Below are 24,214 nucleotides of genomic sequence, written 5' to 3' on the forward strand. Positions count from 1 at the left end.
CCGATGATAAACCCATGACCGCCTCACTCGTTATTCACGCTCTTTCAGGAGCCACTCAACAGGGCTGACCGTCTTTCCACCAAAACATCTGCCGTTTGCCGGGCCATTATGGTTTTCCTCCTTTCATCGATGGTTTTTGTTTTTTAAGTCTCCCCTGGGAGGACTCCTCTCCCTAAATGAGATGAAGGGTGGTAGTGTTCTTCGTGACGGTTGTGGCTCAGACTCACTACTTTTCTCAGTCTACAGGCTCGTTCTGGGTAATCTCATCCACTCTCCCAGCTTCAGAAATCATCGCGTGCCTGGGATCACCAAAGCCAGGTCTCCCAATTCCAGTGTCTCCAGTGAGCTCCTGACCTGTTTATTTCGGCCAACTTGAACATTCTGCAAGAACCTCTATCATCACACATCCAAAGTGGAACTCATCCGTTTCTCCCTAGGTTTCTATTGCAAAGGTATGTAAGTAAGCGTCCAGCTAGTTGCCCAAGAAGCCTGGGACCATACTCCTTGACTTCTGATCTCCAACACACTCACTCACTCTCTGTGCCTGCCTCCTCAATACTATATATTGCTTCTCTCCCTTTACTACACACCCATAAAGGCCACTGTCACCACTAGACTAATCAACTACAAAAGCCTCATAACTGGTCCCATCCCCACTGTCCCCTTCACAACACATGAATTTATAGCTTCTCCATCATCCTAAGAGAAGGTCCACACTTCCCTACATGGCTCCCCAGCATTCTTTCCTAGACTGGGCTCTACAGCTACATGAAGAACATTCCAGTGCTTCAAATCCTCCAAATATTTTTCTTGCCTTTGTGTTTCTACCCATACCTGAGACACTCTCTTTCCTCCCCAAGCCCTGGCTCAGAGCTAAGCTTGATTTAGGTTTCAGCCTCAACATCACTATGTTCTTCGCTACCATATCATTCATCACCTTGTAATGTAATTTTTATTTAGCATCTGCCTTCCCCTTTATACAGCACAGTGTATGAGGGTATTAACCACAACTGTCTTACGTGCGCATCGCCATATTTTCAGGGACTGGCATCATGCCTGGCACGGTAGTTGATACTTCGGTAAGTAGCTGGTTGATCAAAGAATGAATAAACGACTATTCAGACACCAAAAGAAAATGAGAGGTCTGTTGGGCCTTATAGCAAGACAATAAAAATACTAATTTCATTTGAGTACAGAAAACAATATTGTTTTTCAGCTCCCGAAGGAATGCTGGCCAAATGGCTTTGAGAACCACCAATGTTCAGCATCAGATCCAGATGCGCGCTCTTCGGAGACGCTGAACAGTTTACTGTGTGACTAGCTCGCTATTGTTCAACAGTTACCTTGCTTACTTCCTTTAAGGCTCTCTTGCAGACCTCATACTTCGGAGAGTCCTTCGGTGTCTTCTGACAGATAGTCTGCAGCAAAGTAAAAGAAAAACAAAACAAAAATCAATCAGTTTATTTTATTATGTGAAATAAAACCAAGGTCCAGCCACATCCTCTTGCTCATAGCAAACTTAACAATGCTGAGCACAACATGATGGATTACATTAAAATCTGGAAACAGTCTTTAAATGAACAGGATCCAAGTAAAGCCAGCAAATGATGAAATAAGAGATAAGACTTCAGAGGTGGATGAACCTGGTTTCAAATCCAAGTCCTGTTGCCTACTAGGTATTTGACTGTGGGCAAGACGGCTACTCTGTCTCTATCGGCCTCAGTTTCCCATCTGTAAAATGTGGATAAAGCCAACTACATCACAAGGCTGTTGCCAGGATTAAATGATAATACATGTACAGTTATTTTGTTAATATTTTATTTATTTATTCACGAGAGACACAGAGAGAGAGAGAGAGAGAGAGACAGGCAGAGGGAGGAGCAGGGCCCATACAGGGAGCCTGATGTGGGACTCGATCTTGGGTCTCCAGGATCACGCCCTGGACTGAAGGTGGTGTTGAGCCACCCGGGCTGCCCAAAACTACTTTAATTATTACCATCATCATCACTAAAGAGAAATATGTTTGTAGACCATACCACTGAATAAAGAAAAAGATCAAGAAAAACAAGCTACTGGATTTTCTTTTGATATAGGTACACTGCAGTTTTGGCGATGCTAAAATGAACTTCGAAGAGGATCGATTCCTATGGAGTTACAAATACTCTGTGAAACCACATCCATTCAAGGACGATGGAGTCATTTTAATTGTTAAAAATGTCCATCTCAATTAACAAGTTTAACTTCCCAAATGAAGCAGGACTGAAGAGACGACGCTTTAGGTACATTTAGATTCTACCCAGGTGGCCAGATTCTCACATTTGGGAAACCGGTTACAGCAACAGGCATCAAACAGAGGCGGAACTGTTTGAGGGGGTAAGTAGGGAACTGGTACCTTGAACGTAGGTGAGTACCAGACCTACAGATCCGAAAGTCAGGTGTCAGGACTGTCTTATGTGCTATGTGAGAAGCAGAGAGTGTCTCATCTGTGGGCTTTTGTTAATGGTTCTCCAATTTTGGACTAAGACCCACGGTAAGAAATACATCTACATTAGCTACCAGTGCATATGTACGTAGAAATGAAAAGGGTTTTTTTAAAAAATATTACTTAATCACATTATGAACTCTGTATATATCATATCATTCTATTCTATGTCACTTTTTAAATAAACACAGCTCAGGATCAAAAATCAGCTTCATGACCCACTAATGTGTACAGAGGCAGTGTGAGAAATACTGGTTTATGTCCGTGAAGGCATCCTGGGTCCTGAAGGGTCTTTGCACACTTCAATTTTATGTAAATTTTGTGCATTGCTGAACTTTCTAGGGCGAATGACTGTAGCTTTACTCAGAATATCAACAAGGTCTTTGACCCAGAAAGTTTTGAGCTTACTGGACATTCACGGCATTAACCTCCAACATGGTGCAACATGGTAACACTAGCTTCTGTGAGTCCCAATCTACTTAAGCAATTTTCTCAAAATTAAACAGAAAATATAGAAGGCTGAGAGATCACAGAATATACAGGATCTAAAGAAATACGGCTAACATACATTTTCTGAAGAGAAAGAACCCTGAAACTTTGTAACGTTGCGAGAAATGCTGTATTTAGAAAGCACCCATTTCTCATTTTTAAAAATAGCAAAATTTGAAACAGCATTTCTCTAGACGGTTCAAAGTTTCGTCCTTTACGAAAATGCCAGAAATCCTATGAAATAAACTCATTTTTTAATGACTTTTTACTGCTTATAAAATCTAATGGAAGAAAGTGCAATATCAAATGTATCTTTGAAAACTTCAGTGTTTACATGACTCAGCACAAGCCTGTATAGTATCTACATTCATTTAGTTAAGAAATACTGAGCGTCTATTATTGTCAGGCTTAACATTTACTACTTCACCCGTTTTCATGCCAATCTTGCAGGTATATATTATACTGAGGCTTCAGATGAAATCAGGCAATTTGCCTGGGATCACACTATCGGGGGAAGAGCCAGAATTTGTGCCCAGATCGTTCTTACTCCAGAAGTCACAGGACTTGTAGGACACCAAGCTTACATAGCAGAGTCCCTTCTCTCAAAGTGCTATGGGTGTTCAGATGCGGAGGAAGATGCATCTGCGAGGGAGGGCACTGAGCAAGGCTTTATGAAAGAAGGAGCATTAGGGCCAGTGCTTGAAAGACCTGCTTGTTTTAGTTGTGAAGCTGAGAAGTGACAGCCGGCGACAATGTGAACAAAGATGCTCAGTGGGAAAGTCAGGAAACAAGGGTGGTTGAAACCTACAAATAAACCTTCTTGAAGCCAAAATCTGGTTTTGATTACCTGACTGCATTCTATCCTTAGGCCCAACGAATGTTTTTCTCAATCAATCCATCAATCAGAGAGCTGAATTTTCAAAATTCTGCAAGTTTTCCAATATTTACAAGGAGAGACGCCCCTAAATCACAAGGGAAGCATGCAAAGGCAGGAAACTGAGGGGAAGCTAGAGGAGCAGGGTGTTGGGAATTCTGAAAAAACAACTACCAACCCCCGTCCAGGCAGCAGAGCCAACAAAGTGACTGTGATCGCATGCTTTTACTCACTGCAAAATGTCAGTGCTTTTAGAAAATCTCTGAATTTATGATGGAATATGGGAAATGGAATTTATTTTGTAACCTTACTCAATCATAATTTTTTGCTGTATTTTTATCCTGTGTTTTGACATGCAAAAATCACGTTCGTTGAAACTGACACTAACATTATGATCCAATTGTGAAGTACGACTATGGCAAAATATTTTAACTTGATCAAAAGAGACACTATTTGGCCCACTAGCCAGGTGGGAGCTGTGCCGGGCCACCTGGTTCTTCTCTCGTTGTTGCCGCTGTGGATCCGGCCCAGCCGGTGTGCAGGACCCCTGGCCTGCCGCCTAGCTGTCTTCCCCGCTGCACTTCAGACCAGGAAGTCTCTACTCGCTTCTCCCAGCCATGTCTTGTCACTATTTAAAATTAAATCCTTGTTTTCTTCGTGAATGTTCCCTGAAGTATGAAGGATGCTGGCCTTTCCATACCCTCCTTTGTGCAAAATAAAGGCAAGTCCATGCCTTCTAATGCTGAACAGTATCTCATTCCCATGTGCACTGGGAGCACCACAGCATCTTGGAACTCTCTAGGGAAGGGATCTTGGTGATCAACCCAAAGAAACTGAGGCTGAAGATATTACATGACTTGCCCAAGGCCACATGGCTAGCGGCTCAGCTGGAACCAGCATCCAAGCCTCGTGTCTCCAATAAGCCCATGTTTTTCCCTTTTGAAAAATGTTAAGTGAGTGACGTGATCGGAAATCTTCAGGGTGCCTAGACAAGCCTAAGTTGAAGGTAATTTCCAAAGATACTAGACACAGTGAGATGTTCCAACTGAATGGCCCCTTCTCATTTAGGTGGAGGATTTTATAGAAGAGATATAGTACATTGATCCAAGTGAAATAAGAATAATGTTCTTAATCAGATTTATAGCAGCACAGCTACCCGCAGAGGAAAGAGCCAGCAGACCATGTCTTACATCCATTAGCAGGGGCAGGCGAGTCACCCTTTGCATGGGGAGGATGAGGAAGGAGATCATGGGTAAGTTCCTACAGTCTTCGTGGGACTCAATTCGTGACAGTACTTCTTTAAAAGATGGGTTGGTGGCTCTGAGAAGAAACAAAGAAAGAAGAAATTCAAAATACTTTCTCTTCAAGGTAAGAAGCAAAAACATATTACAGACATTCCTCGAAGATATTGTGGATATCCAGACCACTACGATAAAGCAAATACTGCAATCAAGTGAGTCAAAGGAATTTTGGATTTCCCAGGTCATGTAAAAGTTATGTTTACACCACACTGTCATCTATTAAGTGTGCAATAGCATCGTGTCTTAAAAAAAAAGATGCACCGTGCCTGGGGGGCTCAGTCGGTTGAGCACCTGCCTTGGGCTCAGGTCATGGTCCCAGGGTCCTGAGATCAAGTCCCACATAATGCTCAGCTTGGAGCCTGCTTCTCCTCTCCCTCTGCCCCTCCCCCCAGCTTGTGCTTGCTTGCTTGCTCACTCGCATGCACTTGCTCTCTCTCTCTCTCTCTCTCTCAAATAAATAAAATATTTTAAAAAATGATGCACATACCTTCATTAAAACATACTTTATGGCTAAAAAAATGCTAATCATCATCTGAGCTCTCAGTGAGTTATAATCATTGACCACAGATCACTGTAACAGATATAATAACGAAAATATCCGAAATATTGTGAGAATCACAAAAATGTAACAGAGATACCAAGTGAGCAAATGCTGTTGGGAGAAATGGTGCCAACAGACTTGCTCGACGCAATTTGTAAAAAAACAGATCTGGTAAAAGTGAGATAAAGTGGAGCTCACTAAACCTAGGTATGCCTGTTAAAACACTGTGATAAATTCACATATTATGATTTTTAATATATAAAACAACAAACAATGACAGACACAGACGGCCTGCCTTTTATAGTGAAGACTAAATATAACAGGACTTTAAGATAATATGAACAATAAGAAATGTATGAGCTAGAAATTTATAGAAGTGGGAAGTAAATAAAGAGGCGATCTAACGGTGAACATATCTGTGAATATATTAATTATTAACGCGTACAGGCTAGATCTGCAATCTGATAATCTATAGACTTTCCACTAAAAAGATAACAGATGGTGTTTTAAGTCACTTCTCTAGCCCCAAATTATAATCCCAGAAAGAAATATCATATTTATTTACTAGTAGGTTTCTGGCCTTTTTCAAAGCTTCTAGGACAGAGAACTTTCTGACCATGCCAGCTGGAGTATTTCTCCCCTCCTGGTGACATAACAACAGTGATAATACTGCCACAACGTTTTTATGGAACTTAGCCAGACATACCAACATATAGGACCTCACATGGAAACATTCAGACAATATTTAAGGAAGGCCAAAAGGGGATTCCAATAAGAACAGAGTCTCAGAAGGATCCTCCACTGGCCAAGCAACAGCCCTAGCATCTGATGAAGACAGAGGTCAAATCAAGGCCTTTTGAGTTTCAGGGGGGCCAGGACCCCCATATCTCTTGCTTTCGCAGCTCACTTCACCCCAGAGGGACTCCGAGGAGTTCCCTTGTGACTTACAACAAGGAGGAGACAGGGGTCGGGACTGGGTACTGTAATCTCATGCTGGGGAGCAAGAGGCCAAGAAGCAGGGCAGTTGCGGTTCCAACTTAAAAAAAAAAATGTATTTTGAAAATTAGATGTTCTGGTTCACAAATAAGTAAATGCCCAGAATAGTCAATTAAAAGAAATTACACAGAAATGTTTTATTTTCATTTTCTCAAATGAGGAATTTTAAGTTTCCTTTCCTACTAGCTTTAAAAAGATGTTTAAGTAAGTTAAAAAAAAAATCAAACTCCAAATCAGTTGCATATTTAAAATCACTCAGGTCCCAGGACCCCTTCCCCCAAATATTGATTAAATAGTCTGGTCTGGGATGGTCCCTGGGGATCTATTATATGTTTGTTTTCAAAGATTCTCAAGCATTTCCAGTGTGTGAATTCACGATACTTGCTACAAAACCCCTGAAAACACAGCTACTATTTTCCATGTGAAAGCTCAAATGGTATCATTAAGTTAATTTAGACAGAATCTTTATTTTTAAAAGATTTTATTTTTAAGTAATCTCTACACCCGATGTGGGGCTCGAACTTACAACTGAGATCAGTCATGCTCCACTGACTGAGCTAGCCAGGGGCCCCCTAGAACCTTTACTTCTTAAGTTACAGCAGTGCCTATTCACATTTTTAAAATCCTGCAAACTGCAATGACACAAAATGAAACTTAGCTCTGATTCAAGGCTTTGTTTTCAAACACGTAACTTGCATTTTCTAGCAGTTACACAGCACCCTCTCTATTGGCAGTCCCGGGGCTGTTGGGAGGTTAAGAAAACCTGGGGTGAGATTATGCTCCCAAGAACATTTGGCAACGTCTAGCACCATTTTTGGTTGTTACCACTGGAGTGAGGGGCATCTAGTCCACAGAGGCCGAGGATGCTATAAAACATGCTACGATGCACAGGACAGACCCACAGCAAAGACTCATCCAGGCCAAAATGTCAACGGTGCCAACAAACCCTGCTTTGTACTTAAAAACTTCATTTGCGGTTGCCAGCTATTAATTTTCCACCCTGCCCATTCAAGAGTTTCATGAGGTTGTGGAGGGAGGAGCGGCTCAAGGAGCCCTTCCCACTGACTTGGGAGCTTCAGTGGGCTGTCTCTCCCAGCACCAACCCCAATCCCCCTGCAGGAGCTCACACCCTGCAGAGAAGCTGAGCAGAGCTCCACTGCTGTGGTCATAAATGCCACAGCCTATACAGGGCCTGTGAGTGATAACAGCCGTCAGCCCCCAAGCCGAGTTTATGGCAATGTACACTGTGGTGTAAAACAGATAGCTACTTGACATAAACAGGGCTCCCAAAATAAAACATTACTGAACAATCGCTGACTTTTAAGGCTAAAGCCATATACATCACATAAAAAAAAAAAGAAAAAAAAAAAGGAAAACACAAACTATAGGTTAAACCTAAAGAGGACAAAGAGAAAAAGTGAGGAGGGAAATTTAAAGCCTCTTTGTTGTATTCTTAATGCCTTTAAGAACATTTTTTTTTCTTCTGCTTTCCTTCAGTCCTTCCCTGCTCTCCTCATTTCTAACTACCCAGAAGGGGAACATCAAAAATTCCTATAAAAAACTTCTGTTTCGTCATCCGAATGGAAGAAGATTAGAAGAGTAGAGAAGTTCTGGATCTCAGACAGGAGTTCAACTCAAATACTTTCTTGGCCTCAGGCAAACTATTCAATGGCTTATAAAACTGGGGAGTTCTAGAATGATGATCACTCCCATAGCTCGCAGCAAGCTAAAACAACAAGGAAAATAACAGAAACCTATAATTTTGTAATTGCTTTAGAGAGAAAGTTGTCCACAGAATAGATTTTTCTACTGCAACATCCTCACCCTGAAAGCAATCCTGGAAAATAGCCCACCAAGTGTCATTTCTAAGTAAGATGTAAGAGATCAATGAATTTCAATCAATGTGACCTAATTAAAACATGGTTAGGCTATTAAGGGTAACATTCAACATCTCTTACAACAATTTCTGTAGTGTTCGTTGTTGGTAGACTTCATTTGTGCAGTATTTCACATACGGGTCAAATGTGGATGCTGTGTGCTTCTCCACAATGTCACTTATGTCATCGATGAAGATATTATTCTGATGTCTTGCTTCCAACTCCGTGAAGAATCTAGAAAAAGAAACTCATTTACATTTTCTTATTTATAACTGAAAAACATTGAAGATCATTCTCATTTCATGTTATTTATTATACATGGCTTGGAAATATCAACAGTGCACAATACCAACTCAAAGGGATACAATGAAAAACTATAAAGATTGTCTGAACTCAAATCTATCGTATTAACATCTTATTACTTCAAATGTTCAACTGAAAACACTGATAACATAGGGCATTTCTCTGCTTTCAGGTAACAATTCCCTAGATATTGGAGGAGATGGGGTCATGTTTCCGTATTTCATTGTATTGAAAAGCCTATGAGCAAAACAACTAAATAAGTACTTAGAGAACAAGTCGGAGGGGCGCCTGGGTGGCTCAGTCAGTTAAGCATCCACTCTTGATTTCAGCTCAGGTCATGATCTCAGGGTTGTGAAATCAAGACCTGTGTCTGGCTCCATGCTGCTGCTCTATGCTGCTTAAGAGCTTCTCTCCTTCTCCTGCTGTCCCTCCCCCACTTGCATGCACTCTCTTTAAAAAAAAAAAAAAAAAAGTCTGAAATAAACCTAATTCTGTGTCCTTTCTCTGCAAATAATACTATTTTAAGACATTTAAATGTACTCAGAAATTATTAAGATGGCATTTTTGGGTTGCCAGATTTAGGGTGTGCTTGAATCTATCTATCTAGTGTCTAGTCCTTTGAAAATTAAATTTCTGGTAAATGAGTTATTTTATAGTACAAGTATGTGCAAAAATAGTGAATGGGACATCTTGAGCAACCTGTATTTTATCTGGCAATCCTACACGGCATTCAATTTTAACAGCACATCAAAATCAAATATTTGAACTAGGTTTCTACCAAAAGCATGGAGCTCAAAACGTAGTCCATAAACCAAGCATCTAAGAGCTAGAAATGCAGAATCTCACTGCCTATGTCCCCCAAGCCAAACCTGCATTTTATCAAGATCTTCAGATGATTTGAATACACAGTAAAAGTTGAGATGAACCACCCTAGAGCACACTTATTGTCCAAGTTGGGAGGAATAGGAAAATCTATTAGAAAGAACTATCACTGGGTGGCCAAAGCATCTTCCAAATGTAAGGAAGGTGAAAATAACAGTAGTTTCTCTAATGTTGAGTTCTGAAATAGTCCTACAAGAGAAATTTAGTTTTCAATAACCTCTTTAGCATTCATCACATCATAACTCCTAACGAGTTTGCTAGGTGGACTCCAAATACAAAATTCAAGGCAGACAGTGAATGAGACAGCAGAAATCTACACAAGACGGTTAATAGTAAATATGGGCTAACATTTTCTCACATTTGCATCTCAATTATTTTCAAAGAATATCCTGGCACCCAGCAATAAAACAATCCAAATTTTAAGAGGTCTTGAATTTATATATTTATGTGTACATTAAACACACTGTGCTATAAATTGTATTTGTATTAGTTTGTCATCATTACCTATTTTATTTTTTAATATTTCCATAGGAGCTTAAAAAAATGAAATATACCTTAAATCCTAGAAGAGTAAAATTATTTACGCTGGAGAAAGCATTAAAAAAAAATCTGTATTTCCTTTAAGAAGGATTTAGGGAAAATAATCAGTAGGATTCTCATCCATAGCTTGTAAGCAGCCTAGTTATCCAAGCCCTTTGTTTAAAACACAAGAAAAACAAACAAACAAACAAACATAAAGCACACTTGGCTGGGCTACTTGGTTTTCCTTCCAAAGGTATTAGGGTTAATATGCACAATCTTAAATAGTAGGTCAGAAATACCAAATTATGTTCCAAAAAAGCTTCATATCACTTTGTCAGGACTGAATCTATTAACATTCAAGTAAAATATCAAATGCTCTCCTCAGAGTTTCAGCAATTGTAAAAACAACCTACTCTAAACCCCTACTATGTCTGTTAAAGGATATTTAAAAGCCATGTTTCTTAAAGGATATTTTCTATATAGACAGGTCCCTGACTTCAAGAACTGCATGTTATATTGGGAAGGTAAGGCTACACAGATGATGGTGGTGGTGGTGTCAGTATCTTTTTTTTTTTTTTAATTTCAAGAACTATGTATGTTTTTAATTAGGGTAAGATATATGTACAACAAAAGTTGCCATCTTAACCATTTTTAAGTATACAATTCAAGGATATTACATGCACAATGTTGTACAATTTTCAGCACCTTCTATTTCCAAAATATTTTCATCACCTCCAACAGAAATGCTATACCCATCACCTAATAATGTTCCATCCCCCCTCTCCCCAGCCTCTAATCACCTTTTTTTCTTTTTTGAGGGGGGAAGGGATTGAAGGAGGAGGGGTTGAGGAAGAGAGGGAATCCCAGCAGGATCCACACCTAGTGCAGAGCCCCATGTGGGGCTCGATCTCACCACCCTGAGATCGTGGCCTGCGCCGAAATCAAGAGTCTGGCATGTAACTGACTGAGCCATCCAGGTGCCCCTGCCAACACTTTCCATCTCTATGAATTTGCCTCTTCTAGATATCTCATATAAGTGATCATAAAATCTTTGTGTTGTCTGGCTTATTACATTTAGTGTCATGTTTTCCATGTTAATCTATGCTAACACACGTAACAACTTTATTCCTCCTTATGGCTGAATAATGTTCTGTTGTGTGTGTGTACATATATTATGCTTATCCATTCATCTGCTGATGGACACTTAGGCTGTTTCTACCTTTCTGGCCACTGTGAATAAATGATGCTGTTATGAACATACGTCCACAAGCATCTGTCTGAGTCCTTGTTTTCACGTCTTTGGGGCTATATACCTACAGGTGGACCTTTAACTTCACTGACTCTGCTAAAAATGATATATGTATCAAGAAGGGCTAGTATCCTGCCAAGAACCAGTACAGAAGAAGTTGGGTTATATACCGAGGAGAGATTATTTCATTAAATCAAAGCTGAATAGGAAATGATCCCTCCCAACACGCATAGACGAGCAGCCCATAGGAGGCATGGAACCACTTAATTACGATACAAGACCTGTAACAAAGGCATACAGTGCAAAGTCCAGAGGGCCGGGTGACTGACTGCAAGGAAAGAATGGGAGGAGGGTCATCAGTGATGAGGATGGCATTAGTGGGAGCAGAGCGGCACGGGAAATAACATAGGTACAGGCACAAATTGGGAAACTGGGATTCAGTAAGGCTGAGGTGTTGACCATGGGAGGACCAACGGCAGAGAATGAGGGTTGAAATGCATGTCAAAGCCAGACTGCAAAGGTCTGACTGTATGCTGAGCAGCTTGCACTTCGTCTGTGGATGATGAGAACCACTGGAGGTGATGAGGACAATACATCATCCGATCGGAGAAAACTGAGGCAGAGAAGTGCAAATGGGGAGAGAGGAGACTGCAAGCAGACCAATGAAATGGCTAATGTGGGCACAAAGCCTGGCTTTATGGGGAAGTCAAAAAAGAGGGGACACAGATTAGGGAAACAATTAGGAGAAAAAATTAACAGAAAGAAAAAAAAAACCTCATCAGAGGGGAAATCAAGGAAGATGCTGGGGTTTCTATTCAAGATTTCCACCTGGGCATCAAGGTGGGCCAAGAAACAATCACAAAGACAGGGATTTAGGAGGAGTGACAAGGAGCATGAAGGAGCAGTTTGATTTTGTCTTAGACGTGTCAAAAGGACAGCTAAAAATACATGTCTGTGAGAATTCAGAGCCACGGGAGTTCTGGGTAGTATGTAGTCAGGACAGGTTCACGTTTAGCTGGTTTTCATATAAATGCAAAATAGTTACTCATTGTTTTAACTCCATGTGTCTTTCAGGAAAATGTTCAGAGAAAACTGAAAAAAAAAATTAAGAAAAACCATTCAAAAGGCCATTATCATGTAAATCTAAGAAATAAATGTCTCAGAGGCAAATATCCCTTTCTTGTCTTTAACTAACCATTGTAGTCTGAAGGAATGCAACTACATAACCAAAAACAACAGTAACTTGGCTTTTCCCAACGAAAAGGAAAATTCATTTATCACAGTACAAGCCCTGCCAAAGTATAAGATTAAAAACAAAGTACTAATGAAATATGTGTTTATGCTACTTACTTTAATATAACATAAACTGAGCCACCCATCTTTTATTTTGACAATAGCATAATTAAGACATAATTTAAAGCTTCCTATGTTAAATTATCTATTGGTTATTTTGGCAAATTTGCATAGTTTACTAAGTGAGCTGGGCTACAAAAAGACCAAGAAAGTTATTATTGAAGAATGAGATATTATTTCAATAACCGAGAATGCTGGAAATCCAAATCAAACCTGAAGCCAAAGTAAAAGCATTCCGGTTCCCTCAATGAAATTTAAATGAGTTTGGGAAGTAATTTGGCTTATTGGAAGGACAACATTTTAATGGAAATACATGTCAGCCCTGTGAATTCCACCCCCCCACCTCGGGACAATACCTTCATTATTTCATCTGTGTAGCATCACCCAGATGATCATGTTTTATAAACAATCATGCTCTACAACTTCTCTCATGTCTCTTTTCTCCAACAAAATTCTAAATCCCATCGCTAAAGTCCAGATGTTGAGAAGATTCTGATGGACCAGAAAAGGCTTCCTGGAAACATTGCCTCCTAACCAGAAACCCTAGTAGTTAGCCCTGTTTGACTGTTGACTCTCGGGCACCAGGCACAATCACACCCATGCTTCAGAGGATTGCAACCTGCCCAGATGAGCTCCCCAGCTGTGCAGAGAGTGGTCAGACCTTCAAGGACACCATGGTGGCCTCTCGGGAGCTGGGTCTTCAAGAAAGACGAGACTACAGGGCAGCCCGGGTGGCTCAGCGGTTTAGCGCCGCCTTGGGCCAGGGTGTGATCCTGGAGACCCGGGATCGAGTCCCACGTCAGGCTCCCTGCATGGAGCCTGCTTCTCCCTCTGCCTGTGTCTCTGCCTCTCTCTCTCTCTCTGTGTCTCTCATAAGTAAATAAAAATTAAAAAAAAAAAAGACGAAACTACATTAGAAAAGCTTAATCATGGCCTATATCCTTTCCTCTAATATTTCCTAGAACTGCAAGGACTGCATAGTCTCTAAGCTCTGTGTGGCTGCGTTATCAAGCGGTAATCTTAAATGCAGAGCTGCACTGTGGGGTTAAAAAAAAAAAAAAAAAAGCCAACAAGGAGGTAGCTGTTTTTGATATAATCAGCACCTGTACTTTTGTTAGCTTCACCTTCTCCCTTCTGCAATGGGTAGAAAAGACAGATGTGAGCTATATACGTACCCATATCATATTAACAGCCTTCTTAATATTCGATTGATAATGTAACTGGCAAGTCAGATATGAGAGTTCCTGATAGTTCCTGATAGCTTACTGTAGGGTAAATCTACCAATCTATAGAGGAGATTACAGTCTATTAAATACAGACAATAAATCTGATTCAATCAGTCAACCAGCGAAATCTCCTCCTATGTGTCTCCCTCAAAGTGACAGGCTTTGGTAAACATCAAGGAGCAAACAACTGATATTTATGACCATTAAGCTCAGGGCTACATGCTTCCCATATACCGCCTCATTTAATTTAACCCTCAAGCCTGCTTTATGGGAAGGCTTTTATACCCACTTTAGAGATAACAAAACCAAGGCTGAGAGAGCTTACGTCAAAACTCAAAACCACCAAGCCTCAGTTTGAACCAGAGCCCCACGCCTGTGATCCAACCACACCAACGCCTCTGCTCACAGACACCCGCTGAGCTTGCCTGCTACGACCAGCCATCCTTCCACCGAGACATCCAGCAAAAAGACGAGCAGCTGGAGCTGAGAAGGAACCACAGTATCTTCCAAGAAGACCAGCTGTCGAATCATCTCAGCACGTAAATCACACACATCAACACAGTAAAGGCTTCCACAGTAGATTTATGCTGTGCTGAGATCTGCAGGGCGGCCCGGGAGTGGTCAACCACCCCTTGTGTGTGGCCTCCAGGGAAAACAATCAGGAAGGCCACAGCCAGTGATGTGCTCTGGTCCTGGCTGACACAGTATAAGCAAATGCTGCTTTCCAGGTGCCCTGCGAAATTCAGAGTCATTCATTTTTGGCTGCCTTACACCCTGGGGCCCTCCACTTTGCCTCGCAACCCCCCACTCATCTTTCAAGAGTCCTTCAAGAAGCTTTCCCTGCCCCACTGGACTGGGTTAATTTACATCTTTATAAACCCCTATGCTTCTCCTTTGGTAGTCCTACCTGTGATCCTTACTAATTATATTATGATTGTGTTTACATCTGCCTCTCTTAGCAAACTCTAGAGAAGAGGGACCATGTCTCTTTTGTTCAACTACCTGACCCTAACCAGGGTATGACCAAAAAAAACCTGGCCATGGTACCTGAAACACAGTCAAATATTTGACGTGCATAAACCAAATTTGTGTTCTAAATAGAAAAATTAAAGATGAAACATGTTCAAGTAATTTTGTTTTACCGGTATTTCACCAAACATGTCACCATGTCACACCCATAAATTGGTCAGTATCTTTGCTTTACTCACTGATAAATCAAGTGAATGTACTGTTTTTTTTTTTTTTTTTTTTTAACCACAAACTGGGTTCCCAGAACTATGCAAGACACAATGAGGGTCACCAACCAATGAAGACACAGACGCCTTTTATAATCCTATCACGCGGGGTCACCGAAATGAGACCCAGTCCAGCCCCAAGTCTCTTCAGTGCCAGCTGCACTCTCCAAAAAACCTGCCAGGACCCGCGTCTCCCCCACGCATGCAGCCGAGGGAAGATTCTAGCCCCGCTAAGGAAGCTCTCAGCGCTCTTGCAGGAGAAGCCCAGAAAGCAGGGCTCTGGTTATAATCAGCGCTGTCCTGTGCCCTTCCTGGAATGGCATCCTTTCAAGGTACTTTTCCTTCATTAATATCCATCTGCCTAAAGCAAACTCCGAACCATTCTTGGACGTCTTCCTCACTCGAATGAGCCGTCAACTAAACAGCTGCAGGATCCCACCAGAGAGGGTCATATTCCCTTATGCTGAGCCATGTGACATACCAGGCAGGTTTCACATGTCTAAGTTGCTGCTGTATCATAAAATATCTCTACTAAACAAAGAAATAGTCCAGATAAGTGGCAGCAAACTATTTGCTGCTGGAAGTACTTTTCCTAACAGAGCACCAACAGAAGAACATTCTGTACTCTACCAAAAATGAATTCATATTCTGTGCAGATAAGGGAGATTTGGGGCTTTGAGCATTTGTTTGGGGCTTTTTGTTGGTGGTCATGTTGACGCTAAAGATCAGCATCAAGTTCTGCTAATACTCTGCTGGGTCGGGGACAGGAGTGCGTGACAAGAGGATGCCACTAACCTACGTGGCGCTCTGCCCAGAGGCATGCTCCGCACTCTAGCAGGACATCACCGACCAATCACAATGGATGAATATGATGAAGCCCACCTAGGAATCCTCCACCAGACTAGCCATGATGGAAAATGTGCTACTTTGACAAAGACAGAGGGCTGTTGCTTCTCAACATCCTGATCTGGTAAAGGCCTCATGAGGGTTCCCTCCTCAGCAGACCATATATCTTGTCCTGTTCTATTTCAGCTTTTCCTTCTGAAATTTTGCCTCTGAATTGGCAAGGGGTAAGAGTTGGAATGAAGAGAGGCTGGGAATGGGAGATTAAAAAAAACAAAATTCCAAATAAAAATATTCTGGTAGCCTTAACTCCCATTCAGATAGCTCCTGCTCGATCCTTAAAATCTCTAGGATGGATTTTGTTAAGAGATTCTTATCATCCTCACGAAACCTCCAAGATCAGCCCAGGCATAGAACAGAAGAGACTGGAGTGAAAGAGACGGACAAAGGATTTTTTTTTTTTAAACCTCCATCCCGCACAACACACAGCATGCTTGGGTTTCAATCCTACTCCTCCAGATACCTTCAGTTCAAGGCACCCAGCAAACCCCAAAAAAGGAAGGTGGAGCTGGGGGCCAGGGAAGAGAAAGGCAAAAACAGACTAGAGAGCTAAGTGCCCCCGCAAGACCCCTCCACATCAGTCAAGCCTCCCCTTTAACTAGTTCTTCCTCTCACCGAGAATGTATATGCTCAAAGGAATGTAAACTGGACCATACCGAGATAGAAAAACAGTATTTTAAAAGTTCCTGCGACATTAATGCCATTAGGCTATTTTCACTTAAAAATGAGAATTTCAAGTATTTATCATGTGAATCTGCTTCACAAAAATATACTGGAGAAGAAGCCAGTTCCCATGGTAACTCACTGCATACTGGTTTCTTTCAGCACCGCTCACGTGCCTTCACCCATATTGCAAATCCTTCCAGAATGAGGGTCTCATGCTAATGAATGACGGAGAGCAAGTGCCAGTGCTCTTATCAAGACGTCCTTAGAAGAGATGAAAGCCGCTAGATGAGTGGGCCTGTGATGCCCTGGCTTATTAGGGACAATTTCTACAGTTTTCATTTTTTTTTTTTTTTCCTGGAGCACAACTATTAATTGCCACACAATGGAAAAATCACTTCCAAATTTTATATAGGACCCTGGAGACTGAGACCAAGTATTCCTGGTTCACCACTGGCTCTCCAGGACTTAGCAAAGAATAAGCACGCGATAAATGTGCCAAATGAATCGATACGAGATGCCTGCTATCCTCCTTTGCCTCTTTGTTCAAGTTCCATCTTCCAAGGGGAGCAACAGTGAGTTATAATATGAAGCAAGCATCCACCAGGGCTGATTTAATAATGCCCTTAGATCACCAGGGTGCTCACGGCAGGGGTGGGCAGGGGCGAGGTGGCTCTGCATAGCTCGGCTGGGTGGCAAATATGCGCACGTGCGCATTTATGTGGCATCTGAGATCCTGGCTTGTGACCTCAAGAATAATTCTGCTAATCCACTGCCTGGCAAAAATCCTTCAAGAACTCAGAACCTAGGCAAGATTTATGACTTCTGAGGAACTGTTTCCTTTCATGGGATGACAGTTACATAACCAATCCTGTGGCCCCTTTACCTTGGCTACTTCTAAAAACATTACTGTGTTTAACCCTCACTCCCAGAAACGCCAGCAGGAGAGGCAGCTGAGCACATCGGCTCTCCTCCTCACTGCCTCCTTTTCTATTTCCCACTTAAACGGCCACATTCATTTCCTACTCAAACATGTCATTTACTGTAAGTTGCCTTGAGCCTTTTGTGGATGCAGTTGGGAATATAAATTATCAATTATAAACCAACCAGGAAAATGTGCATGCTTGGTGGCTGCTGGGAAAGAGCACCAAGAGTAAATTTATAGAACACTGGAACGAAGTCAAGTCAAACACAACGGTCTTCGTGCTGAAGCCCCCTTTCCTATTGTGCGCTGGTCATTCTGGAATAAAATCAGCACACGAAAGAACACATTTGTCTTCAGGCACTATTTCCAGATCCTTTTAGGTGGTGCCCACAGTCTTTCAATCCAAATTCAATCCACGGAGAAGAATAACGTTTAAAGGAAGCCCCAAATCTCTGCATCTCTGTTTTTCTTTATTAATCATGCCCCTAAAAGTTGTCTTCCTAAAGAAAGAAATGCTTCCTCTGGCATCCCATCAATTTCATCAAAAAAAGACAAAGGGACCAGGACACAATTTGGAAAAAAAAACCCATAAAGGTCAGCTTCCTAAGGCATAAGGCCCTAAGAAAAATGATGCTTGTCTATGCAAGGGAAATAGAATTTCATATCGTCTCTGACATTTTTCAAACCTGTTCCAGTTTACGCTGCAGCAGCTGGCTCCCGTCCTCTCCCCACTGCCCCCTCGGATCTTCATCAAGGATTTTTAAAAAGCTTTCCTTTTAGATGGTTATTAGCACTGGTTAGCTAAAGTATCCGAAAGAATGGGATCTATGGGATAAACAAATTCTCATCCTGGCTGTAAGTGGATAATGATGAATTTTCTGTTTCTTCACTCAGTAAAACAAAACGAACAACTGAACAGAGAAGATGACCGGGTCAACCTTTGGTCCTGCCACCCACAGCAACCAGCCCAAGAAAGACCACCAGCAACACAGCAGAGGGAGAAACACTCCCGGAAAGGAAGGAAAAAGAGTCCACAGGCCAATGGGAGGGGAGCACGAAAGAACAAAAAGAGGGAACGCCAGCTTATTAGCTTCCAAATCACCTCCTCACTACCAAACACCAGGGTTCCTGCTCTCCCCTTTCTCGGTATTGGGGTTCTGTGATCTCTTATCTCACAAGCAAACCCTGTTAGATAACAACAGCTGTGCGTGAGTAATACCTCCAGATAAAGTCAATCTCACATGCACTGCGGCAAGGCCCACTGTGCACCCTTACGACACACCTCTGGAAAACGTGTGCAGGCTCAGAAGCCAAATGGCCTCGGTTCAAACCCAGGTCCTCTCTTTTATTAGCAGCGTAACCTTAGGCAACTTGCCTAACATCAGCCGGTCCTATTTCCTCATTTGTAAAATGGGAATAATAATGGTGTGACCTCATGTGGTTCTCATGATGACTGAATGAATTAAAACATGTTAAGTGGTTAGAACATGATCTAGCCCATGGTTCATGCTCATTAACATTAATTATCATGTAAAGGGCAACGCATACCTCTTTTAAGTAATGCCAGTAAGTGGTCTTGCTTTTCCAGTCCATTCTGCTCGAGGACAACAAAGCCCAGCTCCTATGTTTCCATCCATGACGTTCAGGTGGCAGGTATAATGTAATCCTGCCATCCACCAAAAAGGCTCAAAGTCACAGGGTATGCACGTTCCCAACAACTTTAAAAATGTTTCTAATGGGTACTTATCAATGACAAAATTAAAGGAGGATCTAATTGGTCCATTTCAGGTCCTGTGTTTTGGTGCCTCTTCAGGGAGTGACAAATGGGTAAACAACAGACCAGGGCAAACCAACACTTTTCTGCCAAGAAGGGATAGACCATTCCCTTACGCTGTGAGGAAGAGGTCATGTCACAAGTAAGAAAGAGGCTTGCAGCCAGGCGAGGCACAGACACAAAGGCAAAAGTGTCACAGTGGGCAAAAACACAAAAGGCACCGTGTTGTGTTTACCTGTAGAGCGCCCTGTGGCAGGCTGAATCGTGGCCCCCAAAGATGTTCGTGTCCTGTATGTTCTCCTATGTGGTAAGAGCGACTCTGCAGATTCGATTAAGGATCTGGAGACAGGGAAGTCATCCTGGATTACCCAGGCCCAATGCAATCAGGAGGGTCCCTCTACGCAGAAGACAGGAAGATCAGGATCACAGAGAAGATGTAAGGATGGAAGCAGAAATCAGAGAGGAAGGAAAGGGGGCACCTGGGGGGGGCTCAGTGGTTGAGCGTCTGCCTTCAGCTCAGGGCATGACCCCGGGGTCCTGGGATCGAGTTCTGCATCAGGCTCCCTGCAGGGAGCCTGCCTCTTCCTCTGCCTGTGTCTCTGCCTCTCTCTCTCTCTCTCTCTCATGAATAAATGAATAAATGAATAAATAAATAAATAAATAAATAAATAATAAATAAAAAATAAATAAATAAATAAATAAAATCTTAAAAAAAAATAAGAGAGAAAGCACAATGCAGTTGGCTTTAGAGATGGTCAGATGCCAAGGGATGCAGGTGACCTCCAGGTGCTGGGAAAGGCTCAGAAACACATCATCCTCGGGAGCCTCCAGAAGGAATTAGCCCCAGTGACACCTTGATGTCAGCCCAGTGAAATGGACCTCAGACTTCTGGCCCTCAGAATTGTAAGAGGAAAAAAAAAAATCACAGACTTCTGATCCTCAGAATTGTAAGAGGAAAAAAAAAAAGCATGTGTTGTTTTACACCGCTAAGTTTGCAACAGTTTGTTACAAAAGGAATATATCCCCTTAATCCATCTGGGAATCTCTATCTTCTAACCTCTGTTTCTTCTCTAATATCTAATACCCAGTTTCTATATGGAGGCTCCCCCATGACTCATGACCCTGACCTTAGAGCTTTACCAATTCCAGAAAGACCCAGCTCCCTCTCCTACTCATTCACTCACTGACTTTTCACTGAACACCTATTATGTACCCAGACAGCCCAGGGCAGTTCCAACAAAAGTCCCCACCTTCGTGGCACTCACAGCATAGCTCCTAGGGAGGTGAGCTCACTCCACTCCTCCAGGACCTACAGGAGGCCTGGACAAACAGCTGTTAGCGCTGCCGATGAAAACCAGAACAAAACACTTTCTCTTCTACGTTCATCTTAAGTAACTACCAAAGAGGAGGAGGGAGATGGGGCAGTGAGGGAAGGAATGGTATGAAAGTTCCCAAAGATGGGAACGCACGGTTTGTGCCCAGGGAATGGGGGTGGTGGAGCTCAGGTTTGTTAATGGCAGGCTTTTATTATTATTATTTTTTTTTTTTTTAATTTTTTTTAATGGCGGGCTTTTAAAGGAGTCCATGACGCAGAGAAGTTTAAGAACCACTGGCTTTGGATAATGAAAATGGTTAACACAGAGAGATCCTCAAAACTCGGGAAATTACTAGAAGATGAAATTATAAAGGCAGCCCAGCCCTAGACTGTGAAGAACTTAGAGTCCCATGGCAAGGAGTCTTAATGCCTTAAGTAATAGAGGACTACAGAGATTTCTTATATTTTAGGAAGTCAAATAGCTGGATAAGGAACACAATGTAGGGGTGAAGACTGAACTGTGGTGTAACGAAGAAAGCAAGGAGGCCAGCCACCCTCTACATGCATCATCCATGTAGAAGAGGAATCTAGCAGTTCCTCAAAATGTCAGAGTTACCATATGACCCACCAACCCCCTCGTAGCCAAACACCCTAGAGAAATGAAAACATGTTCACACAAAAACCTGCATACAGATGATCACGGCAGCGTAATTTAAAATGGCAAATAGGAGAAACAGCCCAAGGTCCACCAAGTAATGAATGGATCGATAAAATGTGGTAGGATGAACCCACAGGTGAACACACTACATTAGGCAGAAAGAAGCCAGTCACAAAAGACCCTATATTTTAGGAGTCCCTTAATATGAAGTGTTCAGAAGAGTCAGATCCATAGAAAGTGGAGTGTTAGTTGTCTATGGATGAAGACGTTTGGGGGAAAATAGGTAGTGAGGGCTAATGGATACAGCCTTTCCTTCCGAGGTGATGAAAATTTTGGAAGACTGATTGGGGTGATCTTTGCTCAGCCTGTGACTATACTAAAAATCACCAAATTCTACAACTTGAACAGACTATTTGTATGGCATATGAATTATTCTCTTAATCAAGCTCTTTAATTAAAAGGGCAACAGCTGGGAAATAGACAGCAGGGTTCAAAAGCCGATATCCAGGAGCTTTCATTCAGAGATAAAGCACTCTCTTTTCCTACTTTCCCAGAGAGTGATTTTGCATGTGTTCCATCTCTTGTCAAGGGACTTTCATGAAAAGTTCCAGGATTTAAACAATATAAGCGAGCTGTCCTGGTTGAGGTAGGGTCAGGAGGCCCAGAGTTTCTGTTGTTTGGCTTCCCTGACACCCAAGCTGGCCAACCCGAAAGTGCCTTCAAGGAATTCCAGGCCCCGTGGAACACAATCTGAAACCACTCCACATATCCAAAAGGGCTGAGAGATGTGGGAATGCTAAGCATCTTTATAGGGTCATGGAGAAGGAATCTAGCCAAAATCTCCCTAGCCACACCAGGCAATTGGAGACAGTACATCCACCCCAAAGCAGCCCTGCCCCGCTGCACGGGCCTTTGGCCCAACTAACAACTGTTGGCCTTCTGCTCCCTCACCATACAAGATTCCCCAACCAGAGGGGATAATGGTTTCCTTTAGAGAAAGCTAACAAAGGTTTGCTTTCACACCCTTCCCATAAGACTTTTGGAGAGGTCCGGTGATGGCAATTTAAGTCCAGAAGAATCCAAATGTTCCAAAAATTTCACCTAGCATTGGACCACAAGGAAGATGCTTACTCTTTTTAATGATGCTAAATTTAGGATTGTAAGGCACATGATCTATTCCTTCAGAGAAATTTCTCTAGTATGTGTGTACATCTTAACTTTACATTTGCTGCTGCTAGTCAGTAATTGATAAACCACGAGCAGTCCCGTTTCCCCACTGTTTGTGTTCCCTTTTATGCACGCACCCCCTCCTTCTCTTATTTCCCTACCAAAACACACATCTTCTGCAATGGTATCTTCCTCTTGCTCCACTCTTTTTTTTTTTTTTTTTGGCCTTTGCTTCAATCTACTTTTAAGGACCTACCAAAACCCCTTCTTAAAAAAAAAAAAAAAAAAAAAACCTCTGGTCCCATCATCCCCTTCTTCTAAACCACTGATGATACCCAGCTGTCCAAACTAAATTTCTAACTTTGGCTTCACAACACAACTCCCTCTAAGAAAGGCCCATGGACGCATACCTCTTCTTTGTTCCTTCCCCACCTGCTCTCTGAGCCACTTTACAAAGCCAGCCTACATGCCTGCAGCCACCTGCACACTGTGGACGGACAAGATCACCGCAGAATCTTCTTCCAGGGGATCCCTGGGTGGCTCAGCGGTTTGGCGCCTGCCTTTGGCCTGGGGTGTGGTCCTGGAGACCCGGGATCGAGTCCCACATTGGGGGCTCCCTGCATGGAGCCTGCTTCTCCCTCTGCCTGTGTCTCTGCCTCTCTCTCTGTCTCTCTCATGAATAAATAAATAAAATCTTAAAAAAAAAAAAAAGAATCTTCTTCCAGTGCTTGCTAAGAATGTTCACACAAAATCACCACACCTGTGTTGCTTGCCAGCAGATGCAGCAGCTGGACCATAGAGCGGTGACCACTTACAGTCTGCAGGGAGTTTGTCATCCTCTAGCCTTCTTCCTTTTTTATTGACATCTTAATCGCTGTAGTGGAAACTCCTGCATAAAGCTTAATCTGGACTTTGGTCAACGTACACACACACTTGCATTGGGTGGCTTGTCCATCGAGCAGGCGCTCCCAACCATACTCTCCATCCTCCCTTCCTGCCACAGAAGCAGAGCCGGCTCTCGGCCAGTTGTAGGAATTTGAAAAAGAGACTGCCTATCTGTAGTTTACTCAAGGGGAAACTGCACTGTGATTCCCTTTGTAGGGTGACGGTCTCCACTTCAAAGGAATGCAAGAGGCGACCGCCTGGGAGGGAAGGGGAAGGGACATGCTACTGGACGCAGGACTGCAGGGTCTAGGTCCTCCTGCGGCACGCGACCCACCGCTCAAGTTGTCAGCAGCTTCTCTAGTTTCTGTAACGCATCAAGAACTGGAGACGCCTTGGCCCCTGTGCTAACAGAGCCAACATGAATTTCAACTACAGAATTATCATCTGCTATTATACCTGAGAGCTTAACTAGACTTTGCAGAGTGCTTCACAGTTTCCAAGTGGTTTTGTGTTTTCTATTAAACATGAGTACTTTTTCTAAGGGCTTTCCTTTGTACTCATTATAGGTATACCAAATAAATACCCACCAGCTTC

At 42.4% G+C, this 24,214-nt stretch overlaps 1 protein-coding gene across 1 annotated transcript in view; it reads right to left on the reverse strand.

Moving 5' to 3' along the window:
- The window catches only part of ARHGEF26 (Rho guanine nucleotide exchange factor 26), a 112,407-nt gene that overhangs the window by 39,891 nt on the left and 48,302 nt on the right, over positions 1 to 24,214 (reverse strand). The window contains exons 7-9 of the mRNA XM_077864535.1: positions 8,642 to 8,794; positions 5,036 to 5,165; positions 1,344 to 1,418 (exon numbers count right to left, since the gene is read on the reverse strand). Of these exons, the coding sequence (XP_077720661.1) occupies positions 1,344 to 1,418; positions 5,036 to 5,165; positions 8,642 to 8,794 (358 nt within the window). The remainder of the gene's footprint in view (positions 1 to 1,343; positions 1,419 to 5,035; positions 5,166 to 8,641; positions 8,795 to 24,214) is intronic.

Source organism: Canis aureus, chromosome 22, assembly GCF_053574225.1.
Source record: "Canis aureus isolate CA01 chromosome 22, VMU_Caureus_v.1.0, whole genome shotgun sequence".
Classification (NCBI taxonomy): Eukaryota; Metazoa; Chordata; class Mammalia; order Carnivora; family Canidae; genus Canis; species Canis aureus.